We start from the raw sequence: 20795 nt of genomic DNA, 5'->3' as shown, positions 1-20795 counted from the left end.
GGTCGAATCTCCTATGGAGTTAATGACGCCTCTTTTTATTTTGTTTTTCTTCTGCTCTAAAAAGCAAGGAAAACAAGTACCTAATCATTATGACCTAGTTACTGTTTTATCTGAAATCGGATAAGCCACAGAGACACCTCACAGACACCTCAAAAGAAATACATAATGTTCAGTTATCTGTTCATAACAAACCACCTGGCATCTAGGGACGTAAAACAGTTAGGATGTCTCGCAAGAGTGCTGGGAGGGTCTTCGGCTGGTTTCTCGGGCGTTATTGGGTCACAGGACAACAGCGGTCATGGGAGCTTGAAGTTGTATTGTCACGGTGCTCCCCGGAAGGATTACGGCACCAATTTTCTTTTTTTCTTTTTTGGCTGCCCTGTGGCATGTGGAGTTCCTGGGCCAGGGGTCAGATCCGAGCTGCACTGGCAATCTAAGCTACAGCTGTGGCAGCGCCAGATCCGTAACCTCTGTGGCGGGCAGGGATGGAACCTGCTGTGTCCTGGTACTGCGAAGTCGCCACCAAACCTGTTGTGCCACAGTGGGAACGCCACTGTACCAATTTTAAATCCCCCAAATGATGTATAGAAAAGTGTATCTTTCCTTGTAGCTACACTAGCACTGGATTTTTACAGTTAGTATTTTTTTTTTTTCTGTTTCAGAGAAAAAAACCTAATCCTAATTCTAAACAAAAACTAGAGACTTCAGCACAGTAGGATCCCTTTGGAGAGAAATCTGTCTGAGCAGCTGTCCCGTGGATGTTTTTATTTGATTCCATTTAACATAATATTTCTGGGGCCTATTTTACATTAATGGTAATAAATGTCAAAAGTAATAAAATCTTACTTTTGGATTTGCAGAAACAATCTTCCCTTTTAAAAATTAAATTTTTGGTAGGAAATTATAAGGCCTATAATAAGCCAAGCACTTACATAGTTTGTCTTAAAGATGTTTCTAATTAAAATCCTAATTTAAATTCTCCTTGGAGAAAGCTATTATTTTGATGGTCAGGAGGTATTCTTCTTCTTTTTTTTTTTGTCTTTGGTCTTTTTAGGGCCATACCCGCAGCATATGGAGGTTCCCAGGCTAGGGGGTCTAATCGGAGCCACCGCTGCCAGCCTACGACAGAACCACAGCAACACAGGATCTGAGCTGCGTCTGCAACCTACACCACAGCTCACGGCAACGCCGGATCCTTAACCCACTCAGTGAGGCCAGGGATCGGACCCGAAACGTAGTGGTTCCTAGTTGGATTCATTTCCGTTTCGCCATGATGGGAACTCCGGTCAGGATGTATTCTTGAATAATGATTGCTACCAAACATCTTAAAGAATAAGCACTTCCATCACATGCATGTTGCACAGAAAAATATTTCTGGAATTGAAAAATATTTCTGGAATTTAAAATTAAGAACTAAAATCATTAAGGATTCAAATCATTCATTTGGCCAGAATGTCAACGTCAAATCATTCCTAATCAGACTTTCAAAAATAAGCATGTTTATTGTCTGATGTTTTCTTCCTTGACTTTAGGATCCTGAGAGAAGCCACTTCGTCCTGATTGCCGGAGAGCCATTAAAAGAACCAGTTGTCCAACATGGTAAGCCCCAGATGATGGTGATTTTCTTGGTTGCTTTTCCTTGTCTTGGAAAGGAGTGTACATATATGGTGTCAGTGGGAAGAAGAGCTGGGCTTTTGTCCTCTCTCTCCATCTACAGATGTGAGGAGTTTGTTTCATTTCTCCAATGTCAGTGGAAAATATATACTTGATGTTCATTTCTATGTTGATTTTTTCTTTTAAAGAAACACTTGAGGACCTACCTATCATGTGTAGCACATTAAGGTTGGGCCTGTGGGGAGACCAAAAACAGTGGATTTTTTGTGTGTACATGTGTGTGTTTTGTCCTAGGGAATTTCACCTTAAAAAAAGATTTTGTGGTCTCCTGGGAACTTGACTGTCATTTTTATCTTCACCAAAAATATCTGTGATTTCAATACTGTCCTCGCGTTGATTGTGTGTTGAGTGAAAAATAACATCTTAGAAATATGTCTTTGGAGGTTTCTAAAATATCTGAGTTACTCTTAGTTTATTTAAAAACAAATGGAGATATAAAATAGATAAACAGTATGGTGGTAGTGCCCGTCGTGGCCCAGTGGAAACGAATCCGACGAGGAACCGTGAGGTTGCAGGTTCGATCCCTGGCCTCGCTCAGTGGGTTGAGGATCTGGCCTTGCCATGAGCTGTGGCGTAGGTTGCAGACGTGGCTCGAATCCTGCGTTGCTGTGGCTGTGGTGTAGGCAGGCAGCTATAGCTATACTTCGACCCCTAGCCTGGGAACCTCCACATGCGGTGGGTGCAGCCCTAAAAAGCAAAAAAAAAAAAAAAAAGTGATAAACACTGTGGTATAGTGCAGGGAACTATATTCAGTATCCTGTAGTAAACTAGAATGGAAAAAAATATGAAAAAGAATATATGTGTGTGTATGTGTGTGTGTATCACTGAGTCATTTCCTCTACAACTGAAATGAACACAAAATCGCAAATCAACTATACTTCAACAAAACAAGACACACAACTAGAAGTAACTGGGGTGTAGTAGAAACAGGACTGTACCTTCGAGGCAGAAAATCCTAGAATAAGTACTCATCAGAGTCACTTCAGTTCTTCGTCTTGACTTGCTCAAAGTCTTGTTGTTTGATTAAATGAGGACTATCTAAAAGCACCTAGAACCCAGCCCATTACTTAGATAAATGCTGCAAAGCATAGTGATGTGCACATATGCAATTATTGATACGTGGACATATGCCTTATGTTGTGAACATTCCTTAAAATCCCATTTCACTACCTTGCAGAAAGGTGTGTACACAGTGACTTCAGAACAAAAAACCCCAGGTGATCATAAATTTAAGGGACATCGATTATTTTTAAAACATTTCTCTTTTTTGTTCTATTACTAAAATAAGGGTTAGTTCTCCTCCCCCAGCCTGGAGCGTTTGACCTCCATTTTGCAGGCTTCTGATTTTGACGCTGCTCCAAAGGTTCCTGGTTTTCACGTTTTTTTTTTTTTTTGTCTTTTTGCTGTTTCTTTGGGCCGCTCCCTTGGCATATGGAGGTTCCCAGGCTAGGGGTCGAATCGGAGCTGTAGCCACCGGCCTACGCCAGAGCCACAGCAACACAGGATCCGAGCCGCGTCTGCAACCTACACCACAGCTCACGGCAACGCCGGATCATTAACCCACTGAGCGAGGGCAGGGACCGAACCCGCAACCTCACGGTTCCTAGTCGGATTCGTTAACCACTGCGCCACGACGGGAACTCCGGTTTTCACGTTCTTGATTGAACAGTCCTGAAGCAGTTTGTTCTTCTGGAAGAAGCCTGTAGCCAAATTGAATGGCGTCAACATCTTTATTGACAGCACCTAGAATTTAGGTGGGAAAAGGATCCATAGGATCAAAATCTTTTAAGTTAAAGCGATGTCCCCTGCACCAGTAATGAAAACTGAAAGTCCCAGTGCCATAGGCCACAGTCGGAAGGGGTGGGACTGCCTGAAGCCACCCACCCTCCATTTGTCTCCCGTGAATCTGCTCCCAGAGGCTTGGAACTCGGGGCCACTGGCTATGCTTGTACATACACACCTGGATTAACCAGACAAGATAGAGATGGCCTCTGAAATCTCAGTGACGGAGAGGCAAGGCATTCTGATGGTTCATTTTATTTATTTTGTTTTGTTAACTTTTTTTTTTTTTTTTTGGTCTCTTTAGGGCCACACCCACAGCATATAGAAGTTCCCAGGCTAGGGGTTGAATCAGAGCAGTAGCTGCTGGCCTACACCACAGCCACAGCAAGGTGGGAACTGAGTCGCATCAGCAACCTACACCACAGCTCACAGCAGCACCGGATCCTTAACCCGCTGATGGAGGCCAGGGATCGAACTGACGTCCTCATGGATGCTAGTCAGATTTATTACCACTGAGCCACAATGGGAACTCCCTGATGCTAGAGTCTTTACAAACTGCAGATCAGATCACTTGACTCTCTACCTAACCTGTCAGTGATTCCCAGTCACCCGCAGAATCATGTCCCGTCTTCTCCCCAGAGATAGCCTGCCAACCCCAGAGGGCTCTGCCTCTTCCTACATATAAAATCCACCCGCCTCCAGCTTCGTTTCCCCCTTCCATCCTTCCTTCCAGCACTGTGTCCCCACCCTCACTTCTTCCAGCTGCTGACCGCAAAAATGCCTTTCTTCATGTCTGCCTGTTTGGACATCACTGCCTTTGGGAGTCCTGTCCTGGGCCCTTCCTTCTCCCCTTTCTGTGCCGATCCTTCGGATTTTTCCATACTTGGGTCACTCCGTGCACCACTCTGTTTTGTAATAATTTGCTTTTGTATCCGTTGGTGTGATAGATCTGAGGCCCTCGGGGGGACAGAGTCTGTCACTCATTTGTCTTTCATCTTTATGTCTCTAGCTCCTGGCACCATGTTGGTCATTTGATAGGCATACACTAAATACATGATAGATAGGTAATTGAATGAATGAGTGGATTTAGATGCCTGCCGCCTGTTTCCCTTTCTGTCGCCGTCCTCTTCCCTGCAGTCTCCCCAAAGGCCTGAGCATCCTCCCAGCACGTTATCCTGGCTGTTCCTTCTCAAGTGCTGAACTAAAGGGAGCGCCAAGTCTGTGCTGATAGGCTATCAGGAGTTAAGACGGCTGTGTCATTCCCTCTAAGTGTCACAGTTATATTTTAATGTAGGGCTCTCAGAGACAGCCCCTTAGAAGAGGCATTTCCATAAGGTGCCCAAGGGACCCTCTGAAGATGGGGGGTGGGGATGGGGACATATACCAAAATGGTCCAGTCTGTCACCTGCTTTCAAGACACTGTCAGTGCCATATATGAGCTGGCCTTGTTGGTCCAACAGCTGGGAGTGACAGTACCCCTTTGCTCCTACACATGTGAAGATGGGGGAAGAGACAGACGTCTTGCTTCCTGGTCCATTATGGGAGGCCTTCTACACTTTTAGCAAAAGCCAAGTTCAAACCTAGGAATTAGACAGCCTGTGATTCATGGGCCACTCGTGCCCACGGCATGTTTCTGTAAATAAAGTTTTATTCGAACACAGCCATCCGTCTTCACTTTTGTATTATCTGTGGCTGCTTTTGTGCTTCACCGGACGAGCTGAGTAGTTGAGACAGATACTCTGCGCCACAGAGTGTAAAATATGGAGCATCTGGCCCTCTCCAGGAGATGCGTGATGACCCCTAGAGAATCCCAAAGGTGATGCTTTCCGAACTTGAATTTTTTATCATCTCCTGTTTGTTGTCAATGAGGGACTGCTAATTTTCATAAATGACTTAGACCTCTCCTGTCAGGACACAGCCTCATATCCTGTGGAGACGAGATTCGCCCATTGTTTTTCATGAGATCGGTTCCATTCTCGACGTCAGCCAATGCTAAGCACCGGGCAACTACAGTGAATCTTAAACGTTCTCATGGCAAGGAAAAAAATTCTCTAACCATGTATGGTGACAGATGTTAACCAGACTTATTGTGGTGATCATTTCCCAGTTTATACCAGTATTGAATCATTACGTTGTACACCTGAAATGAATATAGTGCTGCATATCAGTTATACCTCGACACCAACAAAAAGAGAAGATAAAAGAACTAACAAGTGCAAAAATGGTTGTAATTGAATGAAACCTAAGAACGTTTTGAATAAAGAGATTGCCACTGCTGCTGACAGCCGGCAATGCATGAATGAGATATAATTGCATTCGTTTGGCTGAAGTTTGGTCTTTATAATCATACACAGTCCTGGTCAAGAAACTTGTATTACAGTCCTTGGGGATCGGATGCTGCGAAAATAACCTTTTGCTGTGCAGATATGCCAGAGTTTGTTTCGAATTAAGAACTGCAAAAATACATACCATTTTAGTGGTAGAAAAAAAACAAAACAAAACAAAAAACATTCTCCTCACCCAGAACTTTCTGAATGTCTCTTTCTGCTCCAGGTCCATTTGTGATGAACACAGATGAAGAGATTTCTCAGGCCATTCTTGATTTCAGAAATGCGAAAAATGGCTTTGAAAGAGCCAAAACCTGGAAATCAAAGATTGGAAACCAGTGACAAGCACGAGGGCAGGTCTGGCTGCCTTCTAGAATTTTGCCATTTGTGGCATCCACCCATTCGACACGTCCAATTTCCAAAGCTGGCTTCGCCAGTGCTTCTCAAGAATTTCACTCTAAAGTGATGATATGATTTCTATAGCAATGTATGTGAGCTATTTCCTGGCACAAGCAAATAAACCTAATTGTTGCTTCTTTAAAAATCAGCGTTCTTCATTTCAACCTAAATTACTAAGCTTCTGTTTAAAGAAATCATTTTGTGTATTTTTGCTTTTTCAAATGCATGTGGGATATTTGGTTATCTTTGTGCCTGGTGTTTTTTAAAGCATGCTCGATTACTTTCTGCATGTCCCTGATAGTAGATGTGTGGGCATCCGAGGTCCCTTCCTGAGCAATGCCAATTCCATGCCTCTAGGTTTCACGTTACAAGTTATCTGCCTTAAAGTAACAGCAGTTCTGAGCAGTTCAGTTTTTAAAACTGCCCTCCTATTGGTAGGGACGCAACAGGATTAGGGCCAAGACTTGTCAGCTTTCTCTGCCAAAATCTGTGTCAGATTTAAGACACATGCTCCTGCAAGCTTCCACGAGGGTTGTGAAAAAAAGCTGGACTCCACAATCGGGTCCCAGCCTTCTGCATGTGCAGACATTGGTGGCCGCGCCACCTCCCTACAAAGCGACTCAAACCTGAGGCATTGGGTGGAGAGACTTTTTAAAAAATTTGCTGGATATGAGATGGATTAAGAATGCTTTCTCATTTCAAGTCGGAAGACATGTCCACCTCCTGATTATTCTTGGAGCAGGAAAACATTTACAGCTTTTTTCATCTCTCTCTCCCCCCACCCCCATAAGATTGCAAAAACAAACGTACCTTGACTAATTGAAGTAGTTTCATTGGATTTTGATGACAACTGATTATTTGTTTTTCCCTGTGAACTCTTGGGGTTTCGAACTTTCCTGCTGGAGAATGCCTTTGGAAACAGTTTGCTCTAGCTGCCTGATGTCAACTGCTTGGTAATCAGTGGACATTGAAATATTCAAAATGTACAGACAGTGGGCAGTGGTGAATATTTTTATGATGTCTTCTCTGCATCTGGTGCAGGGCTTCAGTTATGAACGTGGACCAGTGAAGGTAGGTGAGCTCAACTTTTAATGTGATGCAGATTTTTTTAGTTGCCTTTTACAAAGGATGTTCTTTCTTTCGAGACAATATGAAAATGCAGAGCTCTCCTAGTAGTGGACAGGATGTATCCTGCACTTGTTAATGAGTATTCTGTTCCTTAGGCTTACTAAGATTCTTGCCAGGAGTGTTTCAAAGTGACGGGGTCGGGGGTGCTTTTGAAGATGTCCTAGGACATAAATGGGCATTTTGGAATCTTTTCAGATAGGAAAGTTTCCCCTCAACTCTATGTACAGATAGCACAGTGATTTTCTAATGAAGCCCTTATTTGTTTTTATGACACAGATGCTTTGTGAGCTGTTTATTTTCAAGTCATCTGCAAGTAGCAATAATTAGTTTATTTAATTTCTCCTGGAAATCAAAAACGACCATGCTTTCTACAGATGTTTTCTATCTAGTTTTCCAAATTACCCCTGGCCACCACCTGGAAAACTTTTCTCGGAAGTTGTTTTGGTCCTTTGCTTTTTGAAACGTGTATAAAATTCAACCATAACCGCATCTCTGCGTTTCCGGGCAAGCATCACATAGAGCGCAATGAATCGAGAGTAATGTAAAAAAAAAAAAAATTAACTGGGCTGTTACTGACTGAGCACTGTTTCGCCCAGTGGCATGTATTTCACAGATTATATTTTTTTTCCAGCTTTTTGTTTTGAAAATGATTCAGATATAATTGTTTCGACGGAAGTGGTGCTAAGTCATGACTGATTTAGGAATTTCTGGCCATGGACAAATGTGGACTTGAGTTTTTGCAGCTGTTGTCAGGACATGCAGTTTTAGCGGGGTGATATTACCCCCAACGGGGGAAAAGTGATCCTTGGGGATGAAAACGTTTCAGCTCTTGTTATATATAAAGCACGCATATACATGCAGCCCCGAAACAGATCTACCATGTTTTTGCGAAGGTTGAATTCTGTGTTAGGGGCAGGGAGTCGTCTTGTCCAGCGATCTCTACCTTTCTGACTTTGCAAATTCCAAATGTACACGCCAGAGTCACAATCATTCAGCCTCACTTCATTGCCAGCAGCCTGGGTGTGGGGTCTCAATGTCAGATTGCAGGTAAAGGGAGTCCCATTTTTAAAAGCGCCTAGGGGACAGGAGAAACAAATGAGACATATTTGAAGCTAGTAAGGCTTTTTAGACTGTCCAGCTTTTTTTTGTTTAAGTCGGCAAAACTCAGGAATCCACCGCCACCTGCCCTGCCTTTCTTCTATTGCATGGAGTTTTAAAATGTTTCTGTTTTACTTTGAAACATCAGTGTGTTTGATGGATGACACAAGAGGCGACTTTGAATTGTTGGAAAGCAATAATATTCTTTAGGTTGTTCACCTCTTTTAAAGAGTGAACACACCAAGTATTCTCTACTTGTTCTGGACGCAGTGAAGTTTTAAATGTTTCAGATTTACTGCGAATACATAAGCTTATCTAATGGGGCACTGGCGGAAAGCACTTGAATTTGCGTGTAACAGAAAAAATGTCTTTACACATGGAAGATGCAGCATTATATGATTAGTGATACTGTTGGCCATGTTTTTCATGCATGTCAGAAATTCTTTTAAAAAGGGAAGCTCCGGGAGTTCCCCTCGTGGCTCAGTGGTTAATGAATCTGACTAGGAACCATGAGGTTGCGGGTTTGATCCCTGGCCTTGCTCAGTGGGTTGAGGATCCAGTGTTGCCGTGAGCTGTGGTGTAGGGTACAGATGTGGCTCGGATCCCGCGTTGCTGTGGCTCTGGCGTAGGCTGGTGGCTACAGCTCCGATTTGACCCCTAGCCTGGGAACCTCCATATGCCACAGGAGCGACCCAAGAAAATGGCAAAAAGACAAAAATACATACATACATGCATACATAAAAAGGGAAGCTCCATACACTGAGCTTAGCTTACTCACCCAACTCGTAGCTAAATTAACTCTTTCTGATGTAAAGGAAAGGCGTGCCTACAGTTAATCGGAAGTTCAGGCGTAGATGTAAGTGGGTCCAGGTAAGGAATAAGGAGGTAGATCACGTTGGTTATTGTACTTTTTCTTTTCCCCCAGGAACTTCCTCTTAAGAGAAAATTGAAGAAGCAATATGTTTCTTAATGCTCTTGTTTAAATTAAAATTTAGTATGAATGCATATTCAAGGCGGTCATGGCTTGGCCACTGGGCCATGAATTTGTTTTGTGCTTTTTGAGATAAAAATGTTTCAATTATTACCAGACATGTCCAGGGTCCTTCTCAGTGGTATGTCCATGAGCGTGTTCTTCTAACCACCACTTTTCTGGAAAGGACAACGATGCCATTTCTCTCCCTAGGTTACCCTTCCCCCACAGCCCTCACTTTCTAGCCTTGGACATTCTCCTGCTTGCTTAGCTTGGATTAGCGTTGCCTGTAGTACAGCTGTACAAATCTGTGAATGTATATTCTGCAGTAACCATGCAAATGGCTACCAATACCCTGGACAGTTGCACAAAATGCCATTTGAGTGTAGGCCATCCTCATTTTATTAGTCTCGCCATTTGTAGTTAGGGCAGCTGTTTGGGGTCAGTTGTGCATGGAATTTGTAAACTGAGATAACTATTTTGAAAATCTCAACTCATATCTACTGTATATATTGTTTTGCTGCTACGTTTTTCCATCTAAACAGAACGTGTTTTCCTCTAGAAGGAAGGTTAACCCAGTGCCTATTCCTGTCTCACTAGATATGGGATTTATTTCTGTGTCTGCTTTCTCCAGCTTTTGTATACACAGGGGTGGTCATATACAGTTGCACAGGGTGTGCGCTGCACAATTCTAGGATGCTCCATCCACATACACTCACATCTGTATGTGACAGCCCTGAATACAATAGTGTAGATACTCTGAGCATATGGTAAATAAATACCTGCAATGTCACTATCCTATCATTCACATTGACCTTGTAGCCAGTCCTATTTCTGGTTTATTTGATCAGCATTTCTTGTCACCAGAAATCTTGGCACCCCCTTAGGTCACTAAGGGAAGCCATACACCATAAATCTTTTCAAAGTCACTCATGGAGACATATCAGTAGGGTAATGAAGGAATTATTCTAGGTCATGGTAGGTTTGGCCAACCCTACCTTTTACTCCCTCTTTCTTAACTTCACTGGTGGAGGAATACTGCTGGGTGTTGGAGTCATTCAGAGTCTGCCTAAGACTTGAATAAGTCCAAGATCCGCAGGAATGTGGGATACCTCTAACTTTCAGGAGAAGCCACATGGCTCACAAGACTTCATAACCTTTGTGTCTCTTGCCTTCTCCTGAAATTGTTTCTAAAGGAAATTGAATAACAAGGACTGAGGTGCACCTTCCATATTTACCTGCAGGAAGCAGTCCAGCCCCTACTGCCCTCCCTCAGGTTGTGCACAGGGAAGTCCGTTGACTTCTTTGCTAGTCAGATGGTCCAACGAGCTCTTGTCTGCTTTCCTATCAGGCACGGTCCTTGACACAAAAGACATTTGAAATGTTTTCCACTAATTTCTATGCCATTTATGACTTTATAGGTGAATGTGTTGAATTACATACTTCTATGCACAGATCTCTCCAAGTCAGTCACTTAACTGGTGGTTGAAGCCTTTCTGTCACTCTAGCCTATTATTTTTCTTCAGGATACAAACACCCTGTATCTTGTATCTTGACTATAGTATTTTCTCATGACTTATTTTTAATGTAAAAATCCTGATTTGGACTTGTGAATTAACCTTTACTTTAGACCCTTACAAGCTTTAGGAAGAAATCGCATTAAAGCTGAATGTTGAGTGAGTTTCATTAAAGAACCCCTCTTGGGACAGGCTTAATAAAGATAATTTATGGAATAAAAGTCTAGTATTTAGATACCTGGAGGCTTCCATGTAGAGCCAGGAGAATGGAACTCCCAGGCATATTTATGGTGATCAAAATGGGCTAGAGGTACTAGAGAAAGAGGGACACAATTAACAGTAAAATCGTTTCTGAGCACATTTCGAAGCTTAGCCCTCTCCCACCATTTGAGATTAGAAGAGAGGGCAGGATACTGTACATGGTCAAGAATGTGATTGAAATAAGGGGAGGTGAGACATTTGTCCTTAGGGTGCTTTAATGCTGGAGGGGGGGGTCCCCTTTTCTGTCTTGCCTCTAGATCTTATCATCTCTACCAAGATACCAGGATGATATAAAGCGCAGACTCTCTGAGGCCCCACCGCATCATCAACATCTTGACTGATTGTGATATTCTACTCCTAAAGCCTCCCCCTTATCTTGCCTTAGAACTTTCCAATATCCAACAACTCATTTGCTCATTTATTGAGCACCTACTATGTCAAATGCAACAGGAAGTAAGGCAGTGTTTCAACTCTCAACTTATATTCCAAGTGCAGCAAGTAAGGCAGGCAATACACAGATCTAGAACGTGTCAGGGGTGATAAGTGCCATGAAGTAAATCAAGAAGGGGGAAGAAACACAGAGGGATGCGTGGGGGAAGACTTCTCTGATTCTGTTTCATTTATGCAGAGCCCTAGAGGATAGTGAGGGAGGCAGAGGCAACTTTGTGCGTGGCTGAGAGGGCAGGAAGGAGACGTGGGTGTTTGGATATTAGCCAGGGGGCTGGTGGGACTGGAGTAGGGAGAGTAGAAACCAAAGCTGCAGTTTTTGAAGTTGGGGAAGTAGCCGGGACTGGTCGTGTAGACTGGCGCTGTGTTCCAACAAAACTCCACAGATACTGAAATGTGCACTGTGTATCCTCTTCATGCGTCATGAAATAGTCTTCTTTCCATGTGTTGCAGTCATTTAAAATTGCAAGAAGGCACTTTTGACTCATCAGCCATGGAAAGAGGCTGCAGACTGGATTTGGCCCACAGGTCATAGTTGGCCAACCCTGATCTATATCATTACCCTATTTTATCCTCTTGATAGGATGTATCAGTGCCTGACTTTTTTTTTTTTTTTTTTGCTTGTGTATAGGTTTATTGTTTTGTCGCCCTCCACTAGAATGAGTTTAGAACAGGAACTTTGCATTGTCTTGCTTTCAGTGTCCCAGTCACCTAGTGCAAGGGCGTAATAGAGTGGATACTAAAAATGTACTTGTTACTGACTGATGAACGGGGCTTCTAGGATTTGGGATACTCAGGTTATGAATGACTGCATCAAATAATCTCCAGCATCTACTCTGATCATGGCTTGCCTGATTTCATTTTTTATTTGAAAGCATTTTTAATAAGGTAGTATATTCACCCTGTGCTGGTCTTCCTGTGGGGATTTGAGATGATTTGGGTGGAGGTATCAAAGAATCCTCCAGTGTTTTCTCAGCCATAAGCTGTCCTAGAAGGTGTTTACTTCAAAGAGTCAGTTATAGAAGCAAGTCACCTTAGCCCATTTTTCTAGCTTGGTGGTCACAGAAATAGACAAGGTAAAGTGGCCTCTTGGCTACCCAGTAGATCTGGATAAAATTTGGACAACTAATGATTTCCTCTATCTTTTATATCATGGCACAGGGCTGTGTTTTCATCCTACACCAGGTGCTTTGTGAGGAAGTAAATTATGGCAAAGAACTCTGGTCAGATACTTGATTAGTCAGGCTAGACCAGCATCTGCTTCCATAACAAACAACCCCCAAATCTTGGTGGCTCATAAATAGCATAGGTGTAGATATTGCTCGTACCACGTGACCATCGTGGTTTGTCCAGAGTCAAGTTCACATCCGGGTGAAGTTGGCTGAGCATCCCCATCATGAATGCCATTCATCACCATGACAGAGGAAAGGAAAGCCCTGGACACTCTCACCCTGGCAGTTAAATGCTTTGGCTTGGAAGTGACACCCATCACTTCCAGTCACAGCCTCTTGACCCCCTGTTGCAGCCATCCACCAGGGGCTCGGAAGTGCAATCCTTCCATGTGCCGAGAGGGTAGAAAGCTGGAACTATTTGGTGAATTGTATTGATGACTAATACATACAACTTTGGTCACTTCTAAATCTCTCTGAACCTGCCCTTGCGATGGGATGTGACTGTGGTTGGACACTGGGGTGGAATCACTGAAAGAGGACACTCAGGTTCATTTCTGCTGCTCAGAAGGCTCCTTTTTCCTGCAAAAAGGAGAGCTGGACATTCGGTTCAGTGAACATTCCTGGAATGTCCACCATGTGCCAAGCACAGGAGTGGAAATGACATTTTTATTTAAAAAAGATGTCTTAGTTATTTGCATGTCTTAACCGGCAGCCAAGGAGCTCAACTTGGCCTGTGAGAAGGATGCATGTAATGCCTGAAACTTTAAGTAATAATGTAAATGCTTATGAGTCTCTTTTTGTCATTCATTGTCATCCAAATAATTACAGCATTCTTATCTCTGAGAAAAATATTGTTTTCTTGAAATCTAAGTTTGCCTAAAATCATTTCTGGAGAAAGAAAATGATGCTTGTCAAATATTGCTGCGGCAAAGATTTTGTTGTTAACTGTTCCGTTCTGGAGAGGGTTGGGGAAGAATGTGATTTTGATTGAAGGAACACCCTGAGTTCAGCCTAAATAAGAGACTCCCTGACAAGAATAGATCAAAAAGTAAAAGCCTTTGCTTGGGTCGTGACGATACTGTCACAGCTGGACCGGGGATCATCAGGCATCTCAGTGCAGAGGTTGTAGATGAGGAAGAGGAGAGGAGAGCAGTGGATGCTCACACAGGACCACTGCATCTTTAGGAGAAAAGTGAAAAGGAGCATCCCTGGTTCACTGCCAGTGGCATGGCAGGGCTGCCTTGTTTAAAAAAAAAAAAGGGGGGGGGGGAGTTCCCTTCATGACTCAGCAGTTGACGAACCTGACTAGCATCCATGAGGACACAGGTTCAAGCCCTGGCTTTGCTCGTGGGTTAAGGATCTGTTGTTGCCATGAGCTGGGGTGTAGGTCACGGATGATGCTCAGATTCTGCGTTGCTGTGGCTCTGGCATTGGCCGGTGGCTACAGCTCCGATTCTACCCCTAGCCTGGGAACCTCCATATGCTGTGGGTGTAGCCCTAAAAAGACAAAAAAAAAAAAAAAAAGAGGATGATGGTGGAAACCTAGGAGAACTGTGTAGTCATCAGTACACTTCAGTCCTCTGCTGACACCAAGTCTTGTAACATCCCATTGGTCAAAGTATGTCATGTGGCCCAACATCAGTGTGGTTGAGAAATATACTCCTCTCTGGGGCAGATGCAGGCAGTGAAATTGTTTTTAACACTCACCTAATTACCATAAAGGCTTTGGGTTGTTTCCTTAGGCATTGGGACCTGGATCTTCGAGATCACTGATAAAGAGACTGTAACAGACCTTAAGAATGTATCCCCCCCCCCAAAAAAAAGGAGTTCCCGTCGTGGCTCAGTGGTTAACGAATCCGACCAGGAACCCTGAGGTTGTGGGTTTGGTCCCTGGCCTTGCTCAGTGGGTTAGGGGATCCGGTGTTGCCGTGAGCTGTAGTGTAGGTTGCAGACTCTGCTCGGATCCCCGCATTGCTATGGCCGTGGCGTAGGCCATTGGCTACAGCTCTGATTGGACCCCTAGCCTGGGAACCTCCATATGCCGCAGGAGCAGCCCAAGAAATGCAAAAAGACAAAAAAAAAAAAAGAATGTACCCCCTTGGGGTTATCCAGAGCATCCTTTTAGAGTTTTGCCACTCAAGCCCATCCCACACTCATCTTCCCCCCATATTCACTAAGCAGAGATACATCAAATGGGAGCAGAAGCATTTGATGAGAGCACGGATTTAAAACATGTACAGGGGGGCATAGATATCTCCCGCATTCTAGACAGTTTGACTGGGGAAACACTCACCCAGGGTATTTATTAACTTGGAGGATGTGGAGCTCCCAGGCCTCTTAGTGCACTAGTATCCCCTACGGTACCCAGACAGCTATACACACACACTCACACAAATGCACACACACACACACACATTTCCTCTGCATCTGTAGTTCCTTTCCTTTGTCTAAGTTCAATTAGACACCCTGGATTTCTCATATATATGCATTTAAATATAGAACTGCATGAGTAAAAGAGCCACCGGTCTCATGGGGGCCCCCAAATGGCCAGGTTTCTGGATTTCAGAGCAGCAGCACCAGGCCCTCACTGCCCCGCCGTAGGTCATTATCAGCAAACAGGCATTCTCCTCCCTCCTCTCAGTTGGCATGGCCCATCCTATTAGGTACCATCTGCCTCTGGGGAAGGCTGGACCCTAACGACAAAACACAAAGTTCTAAAAGTGGGTTTTTTTTTTTTTTTCTTCACCCATCCAGAGACATATGTAAAGCCTGGGCAGGTGCTTTAAAATTGACCTTTCATCTGAAAATACCTCCAAGGGATGTTTAAAAAAAAAGTTTGTCCTTGATTTCCCCTGGATAAGTTTTTCTCCTTTTTTTTGTCTTTTTGTTGTTGTTGTTGTTGTTGTTGTTGCTATTTCTTGGGCCGCTCCCGCGGCATATGGAGGTTCCCAGGCTAGGGGTCTAATTGAAGCTGTAGCCACCGGCCTACGCCAGAGCCACAGCAACGCGGGATCCGAGCCGCGTCTGCTACCTACACCACAGCTCACGGCAACGCTGGATCCTTAACCCACTGAGCAAGGCCAGGGACCGAACCCGCAACCTCATGGTTCCTAGTCGGATTCGTTAACCACTGCGCCACGACGGGAGCTCCAGTTTTTCTCCTTTTAATTTGTATTTACTGTGGTTGAAGTTGCCACATCTTGTTCTTTGCAAACTCCCTTCTCTGGTTGCTAAAGGAAATCAAAGGCCATAAGACACCTCTACACCCCAACAGAGGACCAGATGCCCCACCCCTGAGAGAGGGAAGAGAGGAAATGAACATGATTGAGTGCTTCCTCTGTATCTGCCCCTTTCCCACGCATGACTTTGGGCCACCTCCACCTCACCTTGGTGAGGTGAGTGTTATTAGCGTTGCCTTCTTAAATGAGGAAACTATGGCTTGAGGAAATCAGATAATTGACCCTGAGTCAGAGAGCTAAAAAGGAGCAGTGCCTGGATTCAAACGAGCTTACTTTATTTTTTTTAGATTAATAAAATTAACATTTTTCCCCTTCCTTTTTATTGGCTGCACCCACAGCATGCAGAAGTTCCCGGGCCAGGGATTGAACCCACGCCCCAGCAGTGACCCAAGCCACTGCAGTGACAACGCCAAATCCTTAAGCCGCCATGCCACAAGAGAATGCCAACATTTTTCCCTTCTGATGTGCAGTTCTATGAATTTTAACACAAATTTGTGTAACCACCGCCATAATCAGGATACACAGAAAATTCACTTATGCTCCCCTTCTATAGTCACACTTCTTCCCAACCTCTGCTCTGTTCTCCAACACTATCGTTCTGGTTTTTTGAGACTGTTATGGATGGAATCATACAGTGAGACTGGCTTCTTTCACTCCCAGTGTCTTTGAGAACCACCCAAGTTGCTGTGCCTACCAGCCGTCCATTCTTTTTCCTGGTTGAGTGGTATTCCATGAGATGGATGTAGCCTGGTTTGCCTAACCAGTCACTCAGATTGAATGACATAAAAGTTGCTGTCAGTTTTTTAGCTATTGCGAAGAAAGCTAGTATAAACATTCATGTCAGGGTTTTTGGGTGAACCCAAGTCCTCGCCGCTCAAGGTTTAATTCCCAGGAGTAGGACTGCTGGGTGGTATGGTGAATGTCTGTTGAACGTCATAAGAAACCACCAACACATTTTCCAGAATGTTCTACCACTCAAAGCCAGTTTTGAATAATTCTAATCCATGCCTTCCACGCTCCCATCAGCCATCTGTCTGGACCACAGAGTGGTTTCTGGTATCAGGCAGAAATGTAATTTCCACCGGAGAGTTTCAGGAGGCCAAGTCACAAAAGTTCAGTTGGGCTTCATGAGTCTAACATGGCTGAGGTGGTTTCCTTGACAGGCGGGAGTGTGCAAAAGGGAGAGGGAGGGGCGGGGCAGCAATATCTGTGTACAGCTGAAAACGTGACCGTGCAACTCGGCCCCCACACCAGGAAACATTTGGTGCTTTTGGTTCAGCCTTTAAACATCAAACTAAAGATGACATGCAAAGTGCTTTTCCAGTGAAACAGAAGTTGCTAAGAGGTGGGGGAGGATGGGATCCTCTGTTTTGCAACCTGATCCACCTCCCCAGATGCACTGCCAAGGGAAATCACTGACCGGTTCCCAGTGACAAGAGGACTGGGCCCCCCAGGCAACCCTTGTAAATCCCGAAACAAATCTAGGGAAAGCTGCGTGAATTGTGTTTCCTCCGCAGCTTCCGGCTCTTCCAAATATGCAAATTCTCTTGGCCCCACCCCCTTATCACTAACCTTCCTGAAGACAACTCGCCAACGCAGTCCGACCGAATCGCCCCGACAGTTTCGAAAAGGCTTGGAAACATAGTCTTAGACCCACAGTTCTCGCGAGGTTTGGTGGGGAATTTTGCAAAGCTGGTCTCCTTTTTCATATCTAGACCAGGAGGCTCCTTCAGAGCCTGGGACTGGAGTGGCCACAGAAATGCTTCTTGCAACTCTTTGAGGAAAGTAGTCAGGGTCCCCACTCAGAAATTCCTCGCTGCAGCTCTGACAGCTCAGAGCCAGGCTGAAACCGCTGTGTACCCCGGAGCCACGCTCCTTGTCCTTGGCACTGTGTTGATGGTCTTATCTCTATTCTCCTTCAGATATCTTCTAGACCGCCGTGTGAAAGGATTAGAATTTTTTGTTCTATGTTGAATTGCAGTAAGTGAAAGCAGAACCTGTTCTTTTTAATTCTGTTTTGGACAGATGGGTTGCTTTGGCTTCTTGAGAACTGAGCAGCAGTTGTTGTTTTTTGTTTTTTGTTTTTTTGTTTTTTCCTGTCACCTAGGATGCCCTCACATGAGGCAGCTGAGTTCCTCGTGCTCTTTAGCCTGCAGAACAGCAATGTTGGTCTTGAATCTGAGGCGGTGGGATGAACTGGGAGTTTGGGGTTAGTACATGCAAACTGTTACCTTTAGAATAGATAGGCAGTGAGGTCCTGCTGTACAGCACAGGGAACTCTATCCAATCACTTGTGATAGAACATGATAGAAGATAATGTGAGAAAAGGAATGTATATGTATGTATAACTGGGTCATTTTGCTGTACAGCAGAAATTGACAGAACATTGTAAATCAACTGTACTAAAAAAAATTTAGGAGTTCCCGTTGCGGCTCAGTGGGTTAAGAACGTGACATAGTCTCCTCGAGGATGTGGATACGATTCCTGGCCTTGCTCAGTGGGTTAAGGATCTGGCGTTGCTGTGGGCTGTGGTGTAGGCCAGCAGCTGCAGCTCTGATTCGCCCCTTAGCCTGGGAACATCCCTATGCCGTGGTGTGGCCCTAAAAAAAAAAAATCTAGTTCAGCACGATATTCATCCAAATGTTTTGAATCCAAGATATAACTCAAGGAGTTTAAAGAATAAGACTATTTCTCAGCACGCATATTCCATTTATTCCATTTATTCCACCTACTCGGTGGCCTTGTACACCCAGGTCTTTGAACTTAAAGCAGCCTGCACCACCCCCAAGACCAGTGTTTCTCATGAAAATTGCTTGGGAAGATTCTTTTTAAAGACACTTTTTATCTTTTTTTTTTTTTTTAAGTTTTTCTCTTTTTAGGGCCGCACCTGCAGCATAGGGAAGTTCCCAGGCTAGGGGTCAAATCAGAGCTACAGCTGCCAGCCTACACCACAGCCACAGCAACATGGTGTCTGAGCCACCACTCGTGGCAATGCTGGATCCTTTAACCCACTGAGTGAGGTCAGGGATTGAACCCACAACTTCGTGAATACTAGTCGGGTTCTGAATCCACTGAGCCACAACAGGAAGCCCCAAAGATACTTTTTATCTTGAAGTAATTTTAGATTTACAGAAAATTAGCAAAGGTAGCATAGAGAATTCCTGTATATCTCTCCCCCATTGTCCCCTAAAACTAGTAACCGCTTGAGAAGTGTTTAAAAATCCTGATGACAGAGGTGTAGCCCAGACCCGTAAACTGAGAATCTCTGAGGGTGGGTTCCAAGCATCAGTGTTTATTTGAGGCTTCTTCCCAGGCAGGTTCAAGGTGATGCCAAGATTGAGAAGCTCTGCTACAAATCCTTACTTCTTAAAGTGTGGTCCACCAGGCAACAGGATCACCCTCACCTGGGCACTTGTTAGAAAGGCACCATCCTAGGAGTTCCCATAGTGGCTCAGCTGTAATGAACCCGCCTAGTACCCATGAGGACACAAGTTCGATCCCTGGTCTTTCTTGGTGGGTTAAGGATCTGGCGGTGCCCTGAGCTGTGATGTAGGTCGCAGATGCGGCTAGGATCCCGAGTTGCTGTGGCTGTGGTGTAGGCCGGCAGCAACAGCTCCGATTAGACCCCCTAGCCTGGGAACCTGCATATGCCATGGGTGCAGCCCTAAAAAGCCAAAAAAAAGAAAAAACCCCTTCATCAGGTTTGGATTAAGTGCTTATTATGTAACAAGATGAGCCTGACACATATTCTACCCTTAAGGAGGTCACTGTCTAGTAAGATAAATGCAATGTGCTCCTTAAAAATATAGTCCAAGTTAGGGACATCGTAGAAAGCTTGGTGAAAAAAGAAGCATTTGATTTGGATCTGGAAGGCGGTCGCTCAGAAGGAAGATCCTTGAAAAATAAGTGATGCAGTTTGAATAAATGCATAAGCTCAGGATTAATTTTTCCGTTCCATCTGATGAATCAGTTTATTTATTCAGACATTTAATAAAGATTTAGCTCTTAACTCTTTTTATTGTAGTTGATTTTATTATAGTAATGCATTAGTTTCAGGTGTACAGCACAGGCACTCAGAGATATATGTGTGTGAGTGTATATATCTATGTAGAGAGATACGTAGCTAGATAATCTTTTTCAGATTCTTTTCCCTTATCATTATTACAAAATACTGAGTAGAGTTCCCTGTGCTATACAGTAGGTCCTTGCTGATTATCTATTTTACATCTAGTAGTGTGTATGTGTTGATCCCAAAGTCCTAATTTATAGCTCTTTCTGTTGCTACATAAATAAGATGTATTATTACGTCTCCAGTGGCCCTCGTGACCCATTGGGAAAGACAAGCATTAAGCAAATGACGTCAATAACTCATTGGTGTCAGTGGTGTTAAGTCCTGGGGAGAAGGAGGATGGGGTGCTAGGAATCCACGTGTGCCTGAGGAACTGGAATTGGCAGGGGTGGGAGTTGTGGGGGAGGTTTCCCTTAGAGGGTAATACCTGGCTGCAAAAGGTTTAGGTAGACAGAGTGGAGGGTTTTCCTAGCAGAGGGAACCGCATGGACTAAGGCCAAAGCCGGAAGGAATGAACAGAAGAGCAAACCAATGAAACGGGTGCCCAGTGGTATTCCACTCTTGCCCTCGCCGATGTTTTCCATTGTCTCCTGAACTGGAGACAAGTAGCCTGGCCTTTAAGTGTCCAATCCTTCCTCTTTTGGTTTGAAACAATTGTATCGATATACAAGTTACCTGTTATAAAAGTTACCCATTCACCTGTTTTAGGTAA

At 44.1% G+C, this 20795-nt stretch overlaps 2 protein-coding genes across 4 annotated transcripts in view; both read left to right on the top strand.

The window, feature by feature from the left end:
- PIR (pirin) overlaps window positions 1-6327 on the top strand; it is a 98977-nt gene extending 92650 nt beyond the window's left edge. For all 3 annotated transcript variants that reach the window (XM_047764406.1, XM_047764405.1, XM_047764404.1), the window contains 2 exons: window positions 1533-1599; window positions 6010-6327. In XM_047764406.1, coding sequence (XP_047620362.1) covers window positions 1533-1599; window positions 6010-6125 — 183 coding nt within the window. In that variant the 3' untranslated portion in view covers window positions 6126-6327. The remainder of the gene's footprint in view (window positions 1-1532; window positions 1600-6009) is intronic.
- Window positions 6328-6631: 304 nt separating this feature from the next.
- The window catches only part of VEGFD (vascular endothelial growth factor D), a 41283-nt gene continuing 27119 nt past the window's right edge, over window positions 6632-20795 (top strand). The window contains exon 1 of the mRNA XM_047765433.1: window positions 6632-7253. Within this exon, the coding sequence (XP_047621389.1) occupies window positions 7164-7253 (90 nt within the window). The 5' untranslated portion in view covers window positions 6632-7163. The remainder of the gene's footprint in view (window positions 7254-20795) is intronic.

The sequence above is a fragment of the Phacochoerus africanus genome, chromosome X (assembly GCF_016906955.1).
Source record: "Phacochoerus africanus isolate WHEZ1 chromosome X, ROS_Pafr_v1, whole genome shotgun sequence".
Classification (NCBI taxonomy): Eukaryota; Metazoa; Chordata; class Mammalia; order Artiodactyla; family Suidae; genus Phacochoerus; species Phacochoerus africanus.
This window is presented reverse-complemented; position numbering and strand designations above follow the sequence as displayed.